This window comes from Chenopodium album, chromosome 21 (assembly GCF_948465745.1).
Source record: "Chenopodium album chromosome 21, dcCheAlbu1.1, whole genome shotgun sequence".
Classification (NCBI taxonomy): Eukaryota; Viridiplantae; Streptophyta; class Magnoliopsida; order Caryophyllales; family Amaranthaceae; genus Chenopodium; species Chenopodium album.
The window spans coordinates 35,764,856-35,785,819 of NC_137854.1; the positions used below are offsets into that span (position 1 = coordinate 35,764,856).

A 20,964-nucleotide genomic window follows, 5' to 3' on the forward strand; every position below is an offset into this window, starting at 1 on the left:
TGAAACTCCTCATTACTCTATATTTCAAGTATGAATTAATATGATCGAGTGGTGTCTAGTTAGTTTTTACGTTTACTTTTATAATATCAAACATCCACTAGGATAACTCTGAGACAATCAATCAAAAATGATAACCCTAATTCACCACAACTTATCAAGCAAACAATTTACCAAGCAAAACAAACCATATGGCCAAATCAAGAATCAACTCCTTTATAGTGTTAGTATTACATGGAACTAAGGAAGGTCCAGCTGGGGCCAAGTTCCTTTAGGCATGATGACAAGTTCATTGTCACCTTAACTCCTACAACACACAAGTACACTCTAAATACTAATCAACAATTGATCTTATTTTACAAATCTAAAATCACCCACCACTCATAAATTGATCTACAACAAATAAAAGAATGATCATAATTTCAATACCATTGAATTGAATCATATAACAAATATGTAATGAATAGAATCCCAACCATTACAAAGAACGAAAGAACTAAGGGTTCTTCACTTTGATTCTCAATTTTCTTGCAATTTGAGAAGCCTTAGGATGAACTGGCCTCTTGCTCGAATCGCTTTGCTCAACCTCAACCCAGTTCATAACCTTAAGAATAAGTGCCTGAGGAACTTTTCTAACATCAGCATCCGATTTCCCTTTCGATTTCTTCAACCCCATTTCGAGTGCCTTCTCTATGAACTCCATAAACCAACTCCCAGCTTCTGATTCTATCTGCTTACACAGCTTGATCATGCTGCTTAAGCACCCTGAATCTGCACCAGGCTGCTTGTTTTCATCATTTTCGACGTTGTTACATTCTCCTTTCTTGTCCAAACTTGGTTTTGAATGTGACCTTAAGACCCTCCCATTGTTACTTGGTTTCTGAATTTCACTCACTCTTTCAGGAAATGATGCAATGGACTTGTACAAGGCTAATCTTCTCTTGGAGGTGCTGTTTGGTTCATTGTCATGGAACCGGTCCATGGAGTTATGTGTTATTTCGTGTAAGATTGGACCGTCTTCTTTCGTTTCTAATTTGGTTTCGAGGGTGGAAGCAGCTGCTTGAATTGACACCATGTCAGTCACTGCTTGTGTAATTTGATTTTGAAATTCCAAAAACTGATCAAAGCAGGCTGCTGGTGCATCTGCCTTTGCTGATTTGCTCAAATTCGAAAACATCCTGCAAAACAAGCCCTTTAACACTTTGCCTTTGTTTAATTACATGAAGTATGTTATTCATGCATAATCCAAATCTAAACTAACAGTCCAAATTCAGAACAAACCACTCTCCTATTTCCTAAAATGCCACCATCAATTGAAGGAATAAGACTGAAATAGAAATAACACCACTATCAATCTATCATAAATATTATTCCATACAATCACCAAGGGTTAGGACAATATAACAACTAATTCTGAGCAAAGGAACTTGGGAGTATTAATTTAAACTTGTCATTCGATACAATCATTATACAAGGGGTTAGGATAATGTGACAACTAATTTTGAGCAACGGAGAACAAAATCAGTGTGATTCTTACTTGAGGCAGCGGACAACATTGTCTGTGGCGGTAGACTGTCTTAACGCCTGAAACGCAATCTTTTGAGCTCGTTCTCTCTGCTGAACGGCTTCCTGATGTGCAAAATAAGACACAGCATAAACAGTCAGAGCTGAACAAGAACAAATTGTTCACCTCAATCAACAGTTAAAGATCAAAATTAAACAACTTACTTTGCCAAGCATAGCAAGCTTTCCTGGTAAATTTACTGATAAACTTGTGCCACTGTTAGAATTAAAGGTTGGATTACTAGACTGTGATTGTAACTGTTGTGGGGTTGCCTTTGAATTGGCAGAATTCACACAACCCCCATCTCTCCGTAGACTTGGTGGAGGTGTACAACTTTTCTTTTCCTGCATAATTACAACCAATTTATCAGCAATTTGCACATTTATATCTAACATAGTCAACATTTTACGGGTCTATTTGTTATCGTTACAAGTTTTTTGTTTTACCACATATAACATATAAAATCGAAAACACGAAAACTGAAAACAAACAATGATACACGACGTAACACTAAACTCGAAAGAGCAATGTACCTACAGATATATTAGGAGTGGAAGTAATCTTTGGCCCTCTTTCATTAACACTTTTACTCCTTGGAAACTTCAAAGTAGTGGGTGTCACACAACTTTTCCTAACCAAACAAGGACTTTCACCCCTTGAATCAAACTTTGAAGACAACAAATTACCCCCAACAGAAGCCCTTATTCCTGAATTACCATGATCTTTTACCATTTTTACTGATCTAACCATGGGAGACATTGGAGGAGGATGAAATTTTACTGCACTACCCTTTTCTTTCATTGGAGTACATTGATCAAAATCTAAAGGAACAGGTTTTAACTTTGGACAAGTAATTATATTTCCATCAAACCCATTACTTTGATTCAATTCCCAAGAACCTCTTCTTGGAGTTCCATTGATCACCACTTTTTGCTCAGTTTTTTCTTTCTTTCCTCTAAGCCCCATCAAGGGTTCCGGAGTACCCATTAAAGGGTGCCTACCCGGTAGGGGCTTAGCGCCTTTCGCTATCGGAACAGGCGATCCAGGCTCCAATTTATCCACATAAATGAACTGACCAAGCTGCATTTTATTGCTTAATACAAGATCATCTTGTTCATAAGGTAGGCTGACATAAATGGAATGTGAAGAATCGGATACTTTGATGTAGAATCCATGTTTAGGCCATAGATTCTTCTCATCAAGCTCGGCCGGTACGATATCAGTTACCTGAAGAAGTGAGCTCCGGTGCTCGCCCGTGGGTTTCACCCCTGTTTTTAAACCATCAAGAAGTTTTACTAGAACCCCTGGTGCTAATGTTGCCATTTTCCAACCAAGAAACTAAAGATTTGATCAAAGTATGCCTTAAATTAGAAAACTTTAAGGTTTAATTCCCAATTTAGAGTACTAAATTGAAGAATTTAATCAAGAAACAGGGTAAATCAAAGATGGGTTTTGAGAATTTAAGAAAAATTGAAAATTTGGGGTTTAAGAAAATCTCTTATTCAAATGATCTATAAAAATATTGGGGTTTTCAGAGGATTAAAGGTTTACGTTAATGGTGACAAAAGTAGTAAATTTTTTGTTTTTTTTTTTTTGTTTTTTTTTTCTTTTTGTTGGGGAAGATGAATTAGGTGGTGAGAGTAACGGTAAAGAAGGCAGATGAGAGAGAAAAAGAGAGCGTGAGTAAATTTAAAAATGGTTTTAGAACGTTGCCGCAACGGTCACATGTCGAGCGGTGAGAGGGTTTCGGGTCATGATTGTATTTGAATTATTAAAATGGAGCTTGCTTATGTGAGTTTGTTGAGCTTTGGCTTTATTTTGACTTTGCTTAGGTTCTAATTAGGGAAAAGTAATCCCACTTAAGATGTGCACTGAAAAACGTGCAGTAATTTTATTTTTTTTACTTTTAATTATTTTGTGACTTGAAGTAATGTAAAAAAACAAATTGTGATCAGCGTGGATGACAGCTAGATTAGTCAAAAATAAAATAAAATTATAATGTGTTTTTGTTATGAGTACTTCTTTCGGACTTCGATGGTTCTCACCACATACAAATATAATAAACGATCTATGATAGATGTGTAATTTGTATAAATAAAAAATTATTATGTTATGACTAATGACTAACCTATTTGTTGTGTCAAAATGTAGTGGTAGAGTTAAAATTTTAAACACAGGGTATCGATATTATGTCTACCGTATTAGTAGATACCTTTTTAACTAGAAACAATAATATAGATTCATTATAAAGTAAGTCTAACAATAACATGACCATCCTTATCCATTGCAAGAATCAGTGAATGTCAACGGAATGGAAATGGTATACATATGCCTGCTAACTTGCTTAGTCATTGAGAAGAAATTTGTTTAGGTTATGTCAACCACACAATTAGAACTTTTATATTGAATAGGTTTTAGACAACTAACCACGTTTATTAAACTATTTGAAAAATAGTCTCTTCAAATTATTCATAATATACAGAATATGTCAAATACAATAGTTGGCAAAAAGTCTGACAAACTTTGTTGATTTGTTATGAGCCTAATTTAGGTAAAATATTTGTTCATCTACCCCTTTCCAAATTTAAAAGATTAAGTCAACCACTGGCCAACTCCAATAATAAGTAGAGAAATAACAGATTAGCAACACTGCAACAGTCATCTATTGTAGAAACAGGTTATCACTTATTAGTACGTAGTACATTCCAACTAGGGAGAGGAGATAGACAGATCAATCAGTACATGGATTCTACATTCATACAGCAGTGCAATGCTTTGTGCACGGATCAGGACCAATTTTTATTAATCTCTACGTACCCTTCAGGCCTTCACGACTATTACGAGTATTAGGTCTAGCAAAGATCAAGTATCAGGTGCTAAATCCAAATATCTGGATCGAGTCCCTTTTTTTTTTTGGAATAAGTACCTTACATGTGCATTAACCCTGCTCTATAATACGACCTTTACGGATTTGATATTCAATCTCAAAAAGCTCGTTCAATAGCTTTGCCTGTACTAAATACAGCAGGCAGCCCTCAGCTTGGCATCAATACATGTGATGCACATAAATAACCTGCTGGGAGGGGAAGCTGAACAAAAGCTTTTAAAACAACACTCAGCACTAAAATGATCACAGGATTATGTTTTTAGTTTTTCATTGAAATTATTTTGAGAAATGTAAGGATGTGAAAAAACCAAATCTTTACATGATTGAAATCTTTCTCCAAAATTCAGTGCTAACAAGCAGCCTGCTGGCAAACACCAGGTTCAGATTGTATTAACAGTTCAAAATCTCAAAAATATATTATTAACCTTCTCGCTTTGTCATCCAAATGTGTGTTATCTAACTAAAAAGACACCAATTCATACATCCACCATGTCCGCTACTGGATTCAATTTGAAGGCCTTGCTATAGAGGAGTAGCAAATCCTGTTACCAAAGATAGGAAAAGAGGTTATGCTAAATACACCAACGTACCATCCAAATGAAGAAAACATAATAACTTAAACAATGGCATTGAGATATTTGCTTTCTTTTGTCTACATCATCTTTATCCTTTTTGTAAGGTTTAGGAGTTTTGGGGTGAGGGGGAGATAGTAGGCAGGGGAATGTAAAAGTACTAAACTTGGCAGTAATTACACAAAAAAAGATGCTTCATGAGCCAAATTAAAATGAAATTGTAGAAATAATATGCTTTTCCACTGCATTTTATCTGATTTTCAAGCAGAAGTAAAAAGTATTTACTTTCTTTAGTAGAGTTTCATAATTTCTTATTTGAAAACGACGTCTCAAGTGTTAAACAAATGAGATCACCACTAAATCAGTTGTTTACAAATGAAATAATAAACACATGGACAATATTCAAAATTGGTGCGCGCTCGAAGCAGAGTTTTATTTTGCGTAAATCAGTTGGATTCTCTTCTTGATTTTGAAATTACAAGTGTCCATCACTTAAAATCTTAAATTCTCAAAACTAATACTTGTAATCTAGTATAGTAGTATCTAAACTGGACCTCATCAGACCTAGGTATACCTTCCAGATTCAACTCATTAGACAACCCTAACAGATTAGAGCCAAACCCAATCTGAAGTAGCTATATATCTGCTACTTCCATGGAAAATCCTATCCCAGCACAAGAAGAGGCTAAAGTTCTGTACTACGTATGTAACATACAAGTATATATAATTATACATAATCTCCTTCAAGGTAAATTGAAAGTTGATTTTCATATATCCAAGCAACAATGAAACAAGGTTAAGAAGGAGAAGGGGGACAGTAACACATCTGTTATCTAGTTATAGACTATCCATGACAAGCTATCAGCACTAGAAAAATCATAGGTCAAGATGGATGACAAATTTGATTAAAAAGTCTTTCATCACAAAAGGTGGTTAAAAACACTTTCATCACAGCATATGGTTGAAAAGGCTTTAATTACCCCACCTAAAGTAGCTTCGCTCTCACCACAGCCTCAGAGATAATGGCTAATTTGATAATATGTTTTCTGATACCAAGAAGTAGCTACCAAATGCGAAGTTCAACTTCAGAAAGTAAAAAGTGTGTATAATATCCATCCTAAAGGTGAAAGGCATGAAATAAGAATGCGACAGCAGCAATTAATATTACACAGTTGGGTCATTGGGTGTTGATTCCATGAAATTAAAGTCTGTCATGATCAAACCCATTGAAAGTCAAAAATCATAATAACAATGAAACCCAAAGCACTTGACAAGGGAAGAGAATAATAATAACATAAAACAATGACACAGCATGTTTCCAGATGGACAGGCTGGGTGTAGATAAATCATATTAGCTAATCACTGTTGTAGATATTGCCTCTGTTAGCACTCTGTCTCCCTACAGCCACAACATGCAATGTCAGGAAAAATAGAGAGAAATCCAAAATTTTGCTTTTGAAGTTTCTACCCTCACTAGTACTCTAGTAACACTAAGCCCAGCATCTTCCCAACACAAGCCACAAAAGAAAGAAAAGCCCTTCCATGCCAAAGGTCTCCAAAGCAAAGTAAGGATCGAGACATGCTAAGATCCAGATACGGGAACAAAAAGCTAGCATGTTTGCGCTTTTGATTCCACTAGCTATTGAACACACTCCAGTTCCCCACCTATTAATCATTAGAGAAAGCTGCTCATTGTTTCCTTTACTAATCAGGCATCAGTTAATACCACAGAGAGATCAAATTAAGTAGCAAGTACAGGATGATCAATCTCAGACAAGAATATCAACTGAAGCTTGTAATCCAAACTCACTCTGGAGATGCCTCGAATTTCAGACTAAAAAATGCAACAATAATCATATCACTAATATCAGGCATTCAGGCCACTCTATGCAACAGTAATCATAGCACTGATTCAGGCCACTCTATGGGACAGTTGGGACACCAACAGACCCATATGCGCAAAAATCACCTCAAAGTATGGAAGAGAAATTCTTTAACCACCACCCAGCCATGAGGCTTTGAAATTGAGCTGTAGTTCAGGGAAGGACCAATATTCCCAGCTGATTGAATGATAGCACTCATAGGATATTTAGAGTTCAGACTTACCTAGACGATACTTGACTATAATCATTAAAAAGTGCTATAGATGCAAAAAAAGCTCTGATCAAGAATTGTCTATCATCAATTGGAAGGCATACTAGTACTTCACTTACAAAGTGAAAACTGAAAACCTATTGTAAACCACATATCATATAGTAACAATACTGATAACCCGTCTTCGTAACAGCTACAATCGACATCAAAAACATATTAACAGCTACAATCGACACCAAAAACATATTAAAACATAGACTCATATTGACAAACTACTAATATAAATAAAAGGGTGCTGCTGAGAAATTTACCTTCAGAAAGACAACCCCAGCTCTGTGCATGTAGTGATAGCAAGGAATTGAACAAGGCAGAGGCAGTAGCACTATGCAAAGGCATTAATGATACGGCACAACCCAACTCCACCGGAATCCTATATCCACATAGTCATTTGATTAGTACATGATTAACCTCAACAAAAACTCCAACCATCAACCAAGCAACACTCAAATATCAATTATCCTATGTCTGCATAGATTCAACAAAACCCAACTCCGCCGAAAACCTATATCCGCATACGGGCACATAGTCATTAGATTAGCGCAGATTTTATAATTTACCTCAACAAAAATTCCAGTCATCAATTTTGTAACAGTTAAATAGCAATGCACAAAAATTTCTCTACACAGAAGCAAAAAATCTACACAAAAGGATCAAAGATGGAGATAATGAGCCAACAAATATGGTTCATAAAACAATATGTCATGAAATTGGTAATTCTCAATAATAACCTAACAAATGCATCTTGTAAATGCACAGAAAACCTAAAAACTAATAATTTTCACAAAAAAATCAATTACCCTTGATACAATTACAATTCTAATAAGCAATCAAGCACCCAAACTTCAAACCCAGATTACAATTTTTAAATTATAGATATAACAATAAACAATAAACAATAATCAACAATAAAAAATGCAATCTTGAAAAACACATACAAATCACACAAATGGTAATAACAAGCTATCAAATTACAATTGGAAATCAATAAAATTCATGAATTCAGCATTAAACTCAAAGGAATATAACATAATACCCAAAAAATCTAAAGGCAAAACAAATTACCTAGAAGAAGTGAAAAGCTTCTGGAAAGAACGAGGGTTAGAAGAGGAAGAAAACCCAGGCAACTTAGAAGCCCCAGAAAATGAAGAAGAAGAATTGATACCACAAAGTTTGGAAAGGGCGCTTCTTGTAACTGAGACAGAAGAAGATTGTAGGGCTTGTCTTGCTCTTCCACATACACTCGCCAATTCGCCATTGCTGAAATTTCTCTCACCTCTACGCTCAATTTTGAGACTTTCAGAGTTCAGTATGCATCATTGATGGGTTTTAAACTTGGATTTTAGACTGGATTTCGGACCTTAATGAGCCTTTTGATTATGGGTCAATGTTTACTCGTTGGGTTGTTTTTTGGGCTGGGTAGTGAATGTAGGGGTTTATAGGTACTACGCAGCGGAAATAACATGAATCATATTCATAAAGCACCTAAACCAAGGATCATTGCATAACACATAAAGAACATATAATTGTACCTTTGAAGCGTGATTCCACGTGCGATCGAGCAAGAACAAAGGGAGATAAAGAACCCCAAGCGTGATTCCTCTACTTGGTCCACGGGCACAAGTTAAACCTCCACTAATGCTAGTTAGTCGTGACTGAACGCTTCAATCAACCTTCAACGGAGAAGAGAGACACGAGCTAACCATGAACCACCACGACGAACACCACGAGCCACCATGAGGGGCACCGCACGTACGGACGTGAAGGGGAGAGAAGAGGGCCGTGAGTGAGGAGAGTGTTTAGGGTTTTGGGATTGGTTGCCTTGATGTCAAAATTCACAGTGTGTGAATTATGACTGCTTACAGCAAACCCTAGGCATGGATCTTATTTATAGATCTCATCTCTAAATAAGAGCACATGTCAAAAGCCCAAAACCTAATTCCAATTCAACTATGCTAGCCCAATCCAATTCATGATTAGTTGATTGCTCATGAGGCCCATTAATGGGCCTCTTACTTGCTTAACCCAATACCCTTGTGTGTGACCAATATAGGATCCATTCTAAAGGGCTTTGGACTATTTGACTAGCCCAAAGATCATCTCTCATAGTCTAGCAACAGAGGATGACGCCCCAATAGAATGAACTTATTATCTCCATAATAGTGATCCTTGATATATCTAGTAATTGCACTTATCGAAGACATAACTCCTTCAATCTCCCACTTGTCTGAGACAAGTGCGCAATATTCAAATTCCTTAAGTCAATGTGTGTCGATTTGATAATATGATTGCATCTTATGTCGTGATCATATTAATCTACAAATCTTTTCTTGAAATCTGAGTTAGAATTACAAAACAAATGGTTACTATGTAACACATTTGAGCACGGCCATGCATTTTCTTAATTCTCCCTCTTCAAGGGGCCAAGACACATTCCTAATTAAATAGGTAGACTCAATCCAATCTTATGGAAACCAAAGCTCCCACTCAACTTCTGAAATAACCGTGAAACACCCTTTATAATCTCCAGTTACGGGCAGACGTTTGAATGTACCACAGTTATAACATCCATTGAATGAGATCAATGTTCCACTCATGTCAAAGGAATCAACTAATATATCCGGAAGCTCTATACTTGAACTTCAAAGTAGGTCTATAGTTCGATCATGCATCATTCATGCATATCCATGTGATTGACCGAGCATCACTACGCTCCTATAGCCCATGAAACTGCGCTATCCAATCAATCTTAACATGCTAGTCCATTATTGAAATTATTTATGTCCAGTTTAATGATTCCGAACTAGGAACTTAAATAATATACGAATTTAGTTCACCTGTGGGGTTTCATTCAAAAGGTCATTAACCTAGTGAGCCCATCAATTCATAATTATTTTGGACATTTTATTTAATCTTGAAACCACAATTAAATAAGATTGAAACTTTGTTTCAATTGATAAACATAATTCTGCAAGCTTATGTATTTACTTTTGTAATATGCTTTCTCAAAACATACACAACTAAAATTACATAACTTGCTTCAATCCAAAAACCTTAGTATGACTCTCATACCTTGGTCATGGAAGGGGTTCAGTAAGTAGAGTTCATGAGACATTCTCATAAACATGAATTTTGCAATTTTTAAATCTTATAATCATTTTCATCTCCATACACTAATAATTTTCCTTCGCCCTTTCGCAAGGAATGAACTTAGGAATTTCTAATTTGTATTCCAACGTTACATTGGATTTCGATTGAAATCTATCATCACTTGTTCTTTAAAAACACGTGAATCAAATAGACGAGTATAGTCCATGGCATGCATGATGCATCCTTTGCGAATTGCATAAGGATCATCACTCAAAGTCTTAATTTCATCAACCTTTCTCAAGGTATTGAATCATTAAGCAACGTGCCATGTCACATGGGATTGAAACTCTTTTCAATATAATGTTGAACCTTATAAGAATCTTATCAATATAAGCTTCTTAACCAAAACTCAAACATCCTTCGAGACCTATCTATATAGATCTTGAATCCCAAATGTACTCATCTTCTTCTTCAAGATTTTCATACAAAATGCATTACCCACCACTTGACTCTTCAAGCAATGAATAATTGCTCTTTATACTAGACCAAGAAGACTTCATAGCTCCCACTAAACATCTTGTACATACAAGACCTTTTCGTCATTTTACGAGAACATCAAACGATTTGATTAACTCATAAAATTAGGAACATAACTCCCTGATGCTAACTTCAATCCATTATGGATCTTTTATGCATCCCTAGGATTATTGGATCTCCAAACTTTTGATTGTATCATATACAAATCTTATTTCATGAACAATTTCAAGAAAGCGTTTTGAAATCCATCTACCAAATCTTATAAGGTAGAAATCACTAAAGTATCTTTAATAGATCTTTGCAACATGACTAATGTAAAGGTTTCATCGTAATCATAGTCATACTATGAATTAGTTGAATCCTTTAAGAAGTCTTTGCTTTAGTTAGAAAACATTTTTCTTTCTTGTCTGCTTTGCTTACAATGGGTTTCACCCAATTTAGGCAAACTATTTAAGTGTCATACACTTGCTTACAGACTTAGAATCTATTTCAGATTTCATGGTTTTAAACCACTTGGAGTCATAACTTGTCAAATCATCTTTATTACTTGCATAAACATAATGTTCCAAAATCAATATTTTAGAACTCTTAGTCAATATGAAATCATATTTCTTTGACTAACTTTTACATATGCTAGTCATCATTGTGGGTTCTTATGCAACAATTGAAACTCATACAACAACTTTGTTTAGCTTTCAATGAGAAACGACAATAGAGGATTTGTACTTGGAATGTACTACCTTCGACACATGGTTATTAATCCCATTACACTTAATGAGACCACGGGTTGTCATTTGTAACATGAGGTGAATCATGCTCATATTGTTGCTTTTATTCGATAACTTCTCAAATTTCTTCGAGATTTTCGAAATCACTTTTCTTGAACTCTTTCAAGGTTCTCGAACTTTTCGAGATTCTTATACTCCCACTTGCCTTTTGAGGAGGCATATTTAGCATAGGGTGAACCAATCATGGTTTGAACCATGTTTGTTTGTTGCTTTTTCCGAACTCTTTCGAGATTTATACTACTCCCACTTGACCTTTTGGAACAATTTCCATAAGGGCACCTACTTGAGCAACAAACATTTTGTGCTAAGTATGGTTTGTGTAGTAGTACCCCGTGCTCTATATAGGAATCGAACGTGCATCAAACGGTTTAATACATGTTTTATTCCTTGCTTTGTAGAAAGACTTAATAAGAAGTTTTCTTATCCACATCACATATGAAGCCTTTGCTACATTTGATTTGACGTATGTAGTTTGTTTAGTCTTGTAGCTTATCTTAAAAGTATATCCCTTGAACAATGGTTGGAAGATAGGTAATTTACATCCATTATCAAAACATATCCCATATTGATTGATAGATCCTTTTTATGAACATTTCATAAGGTTTTCTTTCGGAGTTTGTTGTAAAACGATTTCACAACTCTTGGATGTTTATCAATGTCTTGGCTTAAATTCTCATTATTACGATCATATCGCAATACTTTGAATGTGTTTCCAAGTACCTGTCTCGACTTAAATTTTCACAATTACAATCATATTGTAATGTAATCATTATCTTGTCAAGTTGATACTGAACTTCATACTGAAAATTTTGAACTTTTCAAAGTTTCACTCTTATGCTTCAACTAAGCACAAGTAATGATCGTATCATAAATGAAGTTTCATTGTCCGTCTCTAGCCTTTGAACCTTTGGTTTTCTTACATCGATATGTATTCGACCTCGAGTTCTCATCATCATTTCTCTAAATAGTGACTTAGTCAAAATTTCAAATTAGAATGATAATTACATATATCAATGGATTCATAATTCAATGATATTGAAAGTCCATCCCGTTGGATCTTCCGCATGCAATTTTCATTTTCATTTGAATTAATTGACATATTAGAGACAATTTTTATATATTTAGAAATGGTTTAACTATTTATATCATATAGAACTTTAAACCTATTTAGCAATCCAAAACACATTATGACTCAAAGAAGCATAGAATAACATTTATTCCACGTTTTTGAATCTTCGATGCTTAGTCATTACTAACATTGAATGGTGTTTTGATAATGGCAAGAATGAATAACATTTATTTAATTCTAGCCAACAACAACGTAAGGTGAAATATAGGTTCTACTTGTAAAGTTGCAACTTTTGCTTCCAGACTTGTAGATTTTACTTGTGAAGTAGCAACATTTACCTCTAAACTTGTAGATTTATTCCTCCTTTAGCAATAACTTCTTCCTTTAGTTCAATCACATTGTGCAATGAGTGATCTAAACAAGACATCGTATGTCCAAGAAGTAGCAATATGCTAAATCAATTTCTATAATATACTTCTTAAATTGGAACATTTCCATTCTTTTACATTCCGACTATATGAGGTAGCTTCTAATCAATTGGAATTGGTCCATTTAATTTGAAACATTTGTTGTTCATAGCAACTTTTAGCATGTAAGTAGTTCTAGGTTTGAGAAGTAGCAAATTGTTTGCGTTTCTTGGCCTATAACTTCTTAATGCAATCCTCATATATTCCTAAACCTTTCCATTTGAGCCACTTAGAACATTTCTCTTAGGTTCAAAATGATACCTTGCTCAACTACTTTAAGCACTTTTCATGATTTTGCTAAGTCTATTCTATCATTATTTATATTTGAGTTTAATCAAGTATTAAACTCTATATAAAGTAGATGAAGAATACTGTCATTTGATCAACTTTTGATCATAGAGATTTCCAATCACTTTCTTATATTCAATCATATTGAAGATAAGAGATTGTATTGGACTTCTATACTTGTCTTTTAGAGGGTTTGTACCTCTTCATCTCATTATGTCCCTTGAAACACTTTTCAAAATGAAGATATGTTGGCATTTTACTCAAACATTTTAAATAAAACTAACCTTAGACATGTGACATGAATTTCTAAAACTTGCCTTTTAGAACAATCTAAGCAAAATTGGAATATAGGTTTATGGATTATCTTTTAAACTTTTTGAGAACGTTTCTCAACTTTATTTTCAATCGAGGAGATTATATATAAAAATAAAATTAGAACGATATGTTACTTATAAGTAAACGCAAAATTCAATTATGTTTATTAAAATTTAAAGTACCATAAGCAAATTAAATTGATAACTTTAAAACATTTATTCAATGTAAATTGATCCCAATTGAAATAAATGATTCCAAGATCCTTTATTCGTGCAATAATTGACCGGACTTTGGCTCTGCCATCAACCATTACATTTTCAAGGTGAGTAAACTCTTTACTGATTACAACTCTTGTAACTCTTGGTTGAATAATTAACCATCACATGTTTAATTATTACCCTTAGCTTCAAGGTTCTAAACTTTATCTTTAGGTAACCTTGTTGAGTATAACCAATTAAAAGTGTAGAATTTGTCCTACCCCCACTCCCCAATGAAAAATATGATGCCCAGCTTTGGCATGACCCATCATAAATGTCAAAGGTTTCATCGGGTTTTTAATTGGAAAAGCTGCCTCAATATTACTGGGATCTAGAATTATTATGTTGTGATTAAATAGTGAACTCTAGCGTATCATCACAAAACATCAATAAAATCTAACATGCATAAAATACTGAATGCATAAATAAGACATAGCATGGCCCCTAATCCTAAGAAAACTAATAAAGTAAATGCTCCCACTTGAATCTTCATGGATCTCATCCACCTTGCTCCTTTGGGCCTTCACTTCATGGGCTTCTTAGATTAACTGCAACCTGTAATTCTACTCTATTCTATCTACTACTTAAATAAAATAAAATAAAATTACAAAATACTTTATCGGTTCGTAGACCGTACTAAGATTACAAAAAATACATCACGATGCGCAGATCGTATTTAGCAATCTACTGGGCCATACTAGTCATTATATAGCAATAAACAACATCATATATTATAAAATTGCCACATAATAAATCACTCATCATGCTTTCCTAAACTACAACATCGAATGTTCACAATTAAGGAAACATGGTATCTAAATATCTCATATTTTAATTAAAGCAATTAGATAATATCATATATTATTCACGATCATCAATAAAATATCATATATTCTAAATTAGTCATGAGATAGAATCAAATCTTATTTTAATCTTAAATGATAAATCATATTTATCCTCAAAGATTATCCTAATAAATTTAGGAAATTCTATCCTAATTACTAGCCAATCACAATATTTTAAATCAATTATATCCAAAAAAAATTGTGGGATAATCACATTATTTAAATCAATTATTATCCTTTTGGAATATGCTCAGAATATCCTAATCATTCTTATCCATAATTAACCACTTTAATTTAGGATAATTACCAATTTAACAACTTAAATATGGATAATATCAAATATAACAACTTTTGAATATTTGATTTTATCCTAAAATAAAAGATTTTATCCAAATAAAACCAATTTTATCTTTTAAATAAAAGATCATATTTTCAAAATATTTTAACTTATCCAAAATAAAACTGATTTTATCCCAAAATAATTCATAATTATCCTGAAATAAATTTTCAAAAACTGATTTTTTTTTTTTGAAAAACCGTGCACCAGCCACCGTGGTGTGGCCAGCCGAAGCCGGCCACGGTGGCCGTACACCGTGAGGTGTACGCTGCACTGCAGCGGTGCACAGCAGCAGCTGCAGCGCCGCGCAACTGCTGCACGGTGCTGTTGTTGCTGCACTTCGCTGACCCGACCTGCTGCCCCATCCCACCCCTCCCTCCGGACCACCTGCAGCGGCAGCCGCCGTGGTTGCGCCACTCAGCCGCGGTTGCCGCTGCTAAAACCCTTTTTTTTATTGATTTCAATTTTAATCAACAACTTTTGTTAAATAAAATTCATGTGGTCCATGATAAATTAAAACATAACTTTTATGCTAATTCATCCAATTAAAATTAAATTCACAATCTAATTTTAAAACTAGGGTTCTTCATGAATTTTAATCCCCAATTCAATTTAACTCTTAAATTAAATAATTTGATCATGAAAAATTCATAATTTATCATGAAATCAAATAGATTAAATTCATTAATTACATAGTAAACGAATTAAATCAAAACCAAAACATAAAATTCATAATTTAGGGTTAGGGTTTCGAAATTTTCGAAATTAGGGTTTGGGGGGTCGAAATTTTCGAGCATAATAGGCAAAAATCGGATCTCTTCATGGATATTTTGAGCATTATTAAATCACATTTAATCAATTCCAAGAGTTAAATCACATTTAATATAATAATTGACCCATAATTAATTATTCTCCCTCCTAATTGAATTAAAATTGTGGACTATCAAAGAATTATTGGCAATATGCGTAAATGCAATAGGCTAACTGATACCACTGTAGGGGTTTATAGGTACTACGCAGCGGAAATAACATGAATCATATCCATAAAGCACCTAAACCAAGGATCATTGCACAACACATAAAGAACACGTAATTGTACCTTTGAAGCGTGATTCCACGTGCGATCGAGCAAGAACAAAGGGAGATAAAGAACCCCAAGCGTGATTCCTCTACTTGGTCCACGGGCACAAGTTAAACCTCCACTAATGCTAGTTAGTCGTGACTGAACGCTTCAATCAACCTTCAACGGAGAAGAGAGACACGAGCTAACCATGAACCACCACGACGAACACCACGAGCCACCATGAGGGGCACCGCACGTACGGACGTGAAGGGGAGAGAAGAGGGCCGTGAGTGAGGAGAGTGTTTAGGGTTTTGGGATTGGTTGCCTTGATGTCAAAATTCACAGTGTGTGAATTATGACTGCTTACAGCAAACCCTAGGCATGGATCTTATTTATAGATCTCATCTCTAAATAAGAGCACATGTCAAAAGCCCAAAACCTAATTCCAATTCAACTATGCTAGCCCAATCCAATTCATGATTAGTTGATTGCTCATGAGGCCCATTAATGGGCCTCTTACTTGCTTAACCCAATACCCTTGTGTGTGACCAATATAGGATCCATTCTAAAGGGCTTTGGACTATTTGACTAGCCCAAAGATCATCTCTCATAGTCTAGCAACAGAGGATGACGCCCCAATAGAATGAACTTATTATCTCCATAATAGTGATCCTTGATATATCTAGTAATTGCACTTATCGAAGACATAACTCCTTCAGTGAAGAGGTCCATTATAATAGAGTTAAGATAAACCCGTCAAATGAATTTGTTGAAATTTGAACTCGTGACCTTTGTATCACGTTGGTTTTTGATACCATGTTAAATGATTATCTTAACGAAAAGTAATATACTTTATCAGTGCTCAACACTTGAGGTTAATTATCATTTTCCATTGTTACCATCTATAGCTCACTCTTTAAAAAAAAATCGCTACCTAAAAAGTGTTACCTACCTATAAAATAAAGTAGTGTTACTTGTTCACAAACTCTTTGGACTAAGCAAAAAAGTCTCCAAAAATTAAGAATCTCCTCCTTAGACGATCTTGGTAAAAACTTGTGTTTTCAGTAATTGTAGGAATCAAATGTTAAGCATATGAATGACATTTTGTACAAAAAAAAAACAAAAAAAAAAAAACAAAAAAAAAAACAAAACAAAACAAATACCTCTCTGATCTGCATATGAGAAGCAAATTAACTAGTAGAGAATTGATCAGGTTTGTTGCATGTTAAATTTATGAACGATATTGTCGATTGATCTTGAAATAAGTTAATCAAACTTTTTTTTTAATAAAGGTTTTATATAAAACTAACGGTTAATAAATCACTTAATAGAGGGAGTAAAACTCAAGTTACAATGAAATATTGCAAATATTTCAAAGCTAATGTATACAAGTAGATAGAGGGGTTGCTTGATATTAGTTTGTTAAGCTAATTAACATCATAAACTAATCATGTCCGATGCCCCTATATTTAAGGACCACTCTTATATCCTTATATTGAGCATTACTTTGACATAGGTATAGATATTTGATATACTTTTTTAAGAACATGAAAGCGAAGATGGGATGATTTAATTTTAAACGATATCTCATAATACAACATCAATAATCCATTTGGCAACGGCGAATATGGTGTATTGTTGATCAATAAAGACACATGGAAACAAAGCATATGATAGACCAATAGATATATGCTTATACATACTTCATTACTTCATATACTCAAATGCAATGTTTATCTAGCTGAACATCTAACATGCAAACTACAGTCAATTATGCATGCAAAAATAAATAGTACATGTACAAATTAATAGGATAATGACTTAAAGGGTAGCCATTAAAAGGACTTTGAAGAAGTATGTTTCGTGCGTCAATTTACATGATAATGTGCGTGAAAATGACAATTTAATGATGATATTTGTACGTAAACATCGCATAGGTCCTTTTCATACCAATTTATGAGCGTTGGTCTAATCATATTTATTAGGTTCTGCTGCTGTTAATACTAAATTACGAATATCAGAATACGACTACTACTTCAATTCTCACCAAAATTTTCATGCGAAAATGAAGTTGAAAGGCTTCACAACAGCCATAACTTGTAAATGTATCCATAGTTTGATGGCAATACTTTTGCTTGAGATCGACAATTCATTCTTACAGTGGTAACAAATGGTTTTATATTGAAAATAATGGATGTGACTAATGGATCCATTGCCATTTGCCAGTCATCTGATAATGGAAATTTCAAACGGATAAATGTATACGGAGTATATGCAATCGCATTCTCCTTTACAAAATGGATAGAGTATAAGACATATTTCTGGGCCTCAACCATCAGCTTAAACTTTTGGTTGAGTTGATCCTCTAACATGCCACTTTCAAGTGGAATATTAAGCGCATGGTATGAGGGGCGTGATAGAGTATATCTTGTACACCCTAGCTAATTTACTAGCTAGCCTAAGTATATATATAATCTTCTTTTTGTTATAAGTGGCTTTCAGTTCATTAAACACAACATGTGCACTTACATCATTTTAATAAAACCTTCAAATATCGTATATATTGATCACTTTTCCTGTTTGCATGACGTACTGTCGCTACACCAAAAATGTATCATAAAAATTGTAGCTTTAATCACATAAAATTAAAATTATATTTGAAGATTAAAGTTATTTTATTAGTAATATTAATGTCGATGACTGGGTTATCGCCTTATCTACCAATCTATTGAGCTATCTTTGAACAATATATATCTTACGAGTACTAGTTACTACTTAAGAGTTCCCATTCCACAGTTTCCACTCTTTAAATCAAAGATAGAAAAGCTAGAAAGAAAATTAATGGGTGTTAGACTTTTAAGAAGGAGAAAGTTCAATTTATTTTAAAGTAAAAAAAAACTAAAGTTCTATCTGATCTGTTCTCCTACATTAAGAATTGAAATTGGGAAAAAAAAGCTTAGACAAATGTGTAAATTTTACATTGTGGTAAATGTTATGCGTGTTAGAATATCATATGCCTTTATTATATGCATGTATACAAGCTAGTCACTACTTGTTATTACTTTAGTGATGCTATAATATTAATTTATGAAGTAAAGCATACATTTTTCACCACAACTATAAAATAATTGTAGAGTCGTTTTAAATATAGCCCTCTAAAACTCCAATGCTCAACTCTCATTTATTTAAGGTTTTTTTTTTAAAGGAAAAAATAACTACCAATCCCAATAACTAACCACTCACTATTTCTTTTTTTTTTTTCTTTTTTTTTTAATGGGATTACTACTAAAATACATTTCACTTTGTGTGTGTGTGTTTTTTTTTTGGTACGTAGTATAACATATGATATGCATTATATTGTAGAGTCGTTTTAACGAGAGCCCTCAAAACTCCAATGCTCAACTCTCATTTATTTAACGGTTTTTTTATTTTTTTATTTTTTTTAAAGGGAAAAAATAGCTACCAATCCCAATAACTAACCACTCATTATTTCTTTTTTTTTTTTAAATGGGACTACTACTAACATACATTTCACTTTGTGTGTGTGTGTTTGTTTTTTTTGGTACGTAGTATAACATATGACATGCATTAGCACGAGTATGCAGTTCTTTTTATTAACAATTCACTATAACACCCAACATTTCACTTTTTTGTTAAACACTACGTAATAACATTTCACTTTGTTTTACGAGTATTTTTTTTGGTATATAATATAATATAATATATGTCATGCATTAGCACGAGTATACAGTTTCTTTATCAACATTTCACTATAGTACTCAAAATCCCCAACCCTTTAATTATATGCATTTTTTTATGGACTACCCTCCAAACATTTTCCACTTCTTTAATCATCAAAAACAAAAAAAAATGTACAACACGTTTTTGTGCAACTGGCCTCAGCGAATAACTACTTGCAACAGAACAAAGTATGTAACTTCTAGAGCAAGACACTAACCCATATGACACAGACTGAGTAACACGAGTAACCCCTATATAACATCACTGAAAGGGTAACCTCTATAAATTTGAAAAAGTAAACCCCATAATAGCATTGCGTGGCCACCGACATAAAAGAGTAAGACCCTGTTTTAGCACAGAAGGTGTCAGCACATTATAAATATGATTATTAATATAAACTTAGTACAACAAAGCTAATTAGGGTTCAGCAGAATCGACCAGTTCAAAACCGACCATTACAGCTCAAGTCTAAATTACAACATAAAAATCAGCTTTCCACATTTTAAATATATTTTTTCTTATATATCCCGTGCATTTTGCACGGGTACATTCTAATTCTATCATAAGTTCAAAGTGGGTTTCTAGATAATCAGACTGGGTCCAATGACATATATATTCTACGTATCTCTGTTTTTTATTAAAGACAATTAAATCAAGAAATTATCTTTGTATGAGTAATTAATAAGCGCATATATAGATGTAAATGAAATTTATACTCCATAAGCAATAACTTTCATAGCTAGATATGATCTTTTTCTTAAACTAGAAAGCCTGGTTTGAAAGTGATGAAAAAATTCATCACCTTACCTGGCCTTTACCCATTAATTTGTTGCACAAAAAAAAAAAAAAAAATAATAATAAATAAATAAATAAATCTGAACACATTAATTATATACTCTAACACAGTAACACCCAAGTATATATAGCATTAATCCATCTCACATTCACAATACTTGTCCATGACCTACAACTTTCCAATATTTTTTTTTTTTTTGG

At 33.7% G+C, this 20,964-nt stretch overlaps 2 protein-coding genes across 2 annotated transcripts; both read right to left on the bottom strand.

Annotated features, from left to right (window-relative positions):
* Nucleotides 1-203: 203 nt before the first annotated feature.
* On the bottom strand, nucleotides 204-3,280 carry LOC145602453 (protein CORTICAL MICROTUBULE DISORDERING 4-like). Its single transcript, XM_081658642.1, has 4 exons — nucleotides 2,099-3,280; nucleotides 1,726-1,905; nucleotides 1,535-1,626; nucleotides 204-1,175 (listed from the first exon to the last, which is right to left on the bottom strand). Exons 1-4 carry the CDS (start codon nucleotides 2,882-2,884, stop codon nucleotides 494-496), a joined length of 1,740 nt encoding a protein of 579 aa, XP_081514768.1. The 5' UTR covers nucleotides 2,885-3,280; the 3' UTR covers nucleotides 204-493.
* Nucleotides 3,281-4,699: 1,419 nt separating this feature from the next.
* LOC145600741 (uncharacterized) lies at nucleotides 4,700-15,529 on the bottom strand. The gene is made up of 4 exons (XM_081656611.1): nucleotides 15,432-15,529; nucleotides 8,237-8,467; nucleotides 7,426-7,544; nucleotides 4,700-4,990 (listed from the first exon to the last, which is right to left on the bottom strand). Exons 1-4 carry the CDS (start codon nucleotides 15,527-15,529, stop codon nucleotides 4,971-4,973), a joined length of 468 nt encoding a protein of 155 aa, XP_081512737.1. The 3' UTR covers nucleotides 4,700-4,970.
* Nucleotides 15,530-20,964: the final 5,435 nt, after the last annotated feature.

Excerpts from the sequence above, each read along its gene's own strand:
- LOC145602453 (XM_081658642.1), bottom strand. The coding sequence starts at position 2,884 with ATGGCAACATTAGCACCAGGGGTTCTAGTAAAACTTCTTGATGGTTTA. Across the intron at positions 1,627-1,725 it reads AGCTTGCTATGCTTGGCAAA|GAAGCCGTTCAGCAGAGAGA; the intron begins GTAAGTTGTTTA and ends TTTGCACATCAG. Across the intron at positions 1,176-1,534 it reads AATGTTGTCCGCTGCCTCAA|GATGTTTTCGAATTTGAGCA; the intron begins GTAAGAATCACA and ends CTTGTTTTGCAG.
- LOC145600741 (XM_081656611.1), bottom strand. The coding sequence starts at position 15,529 with ATGGGGCAGCAGGTCGGGTCAGCGAAGTGCAGCAACAACAGCACCGTG. Across the intron at positions 8,468-15,431 it reads GTGCACCGCTGCAGTGCAGC|TCTCAAAATTGAGCGTAGAG; the intron begins GTACACCTCACG and ends GAACTCTGAAAG. Across the intron at positions 7,545-8,236 it reads AAGCTTTTCACTTCTTCTAG|GATTCCGGTGGAGTTGGGTT; the intron begins GTAATTTGTTTT and ends ATGTGGATATAG.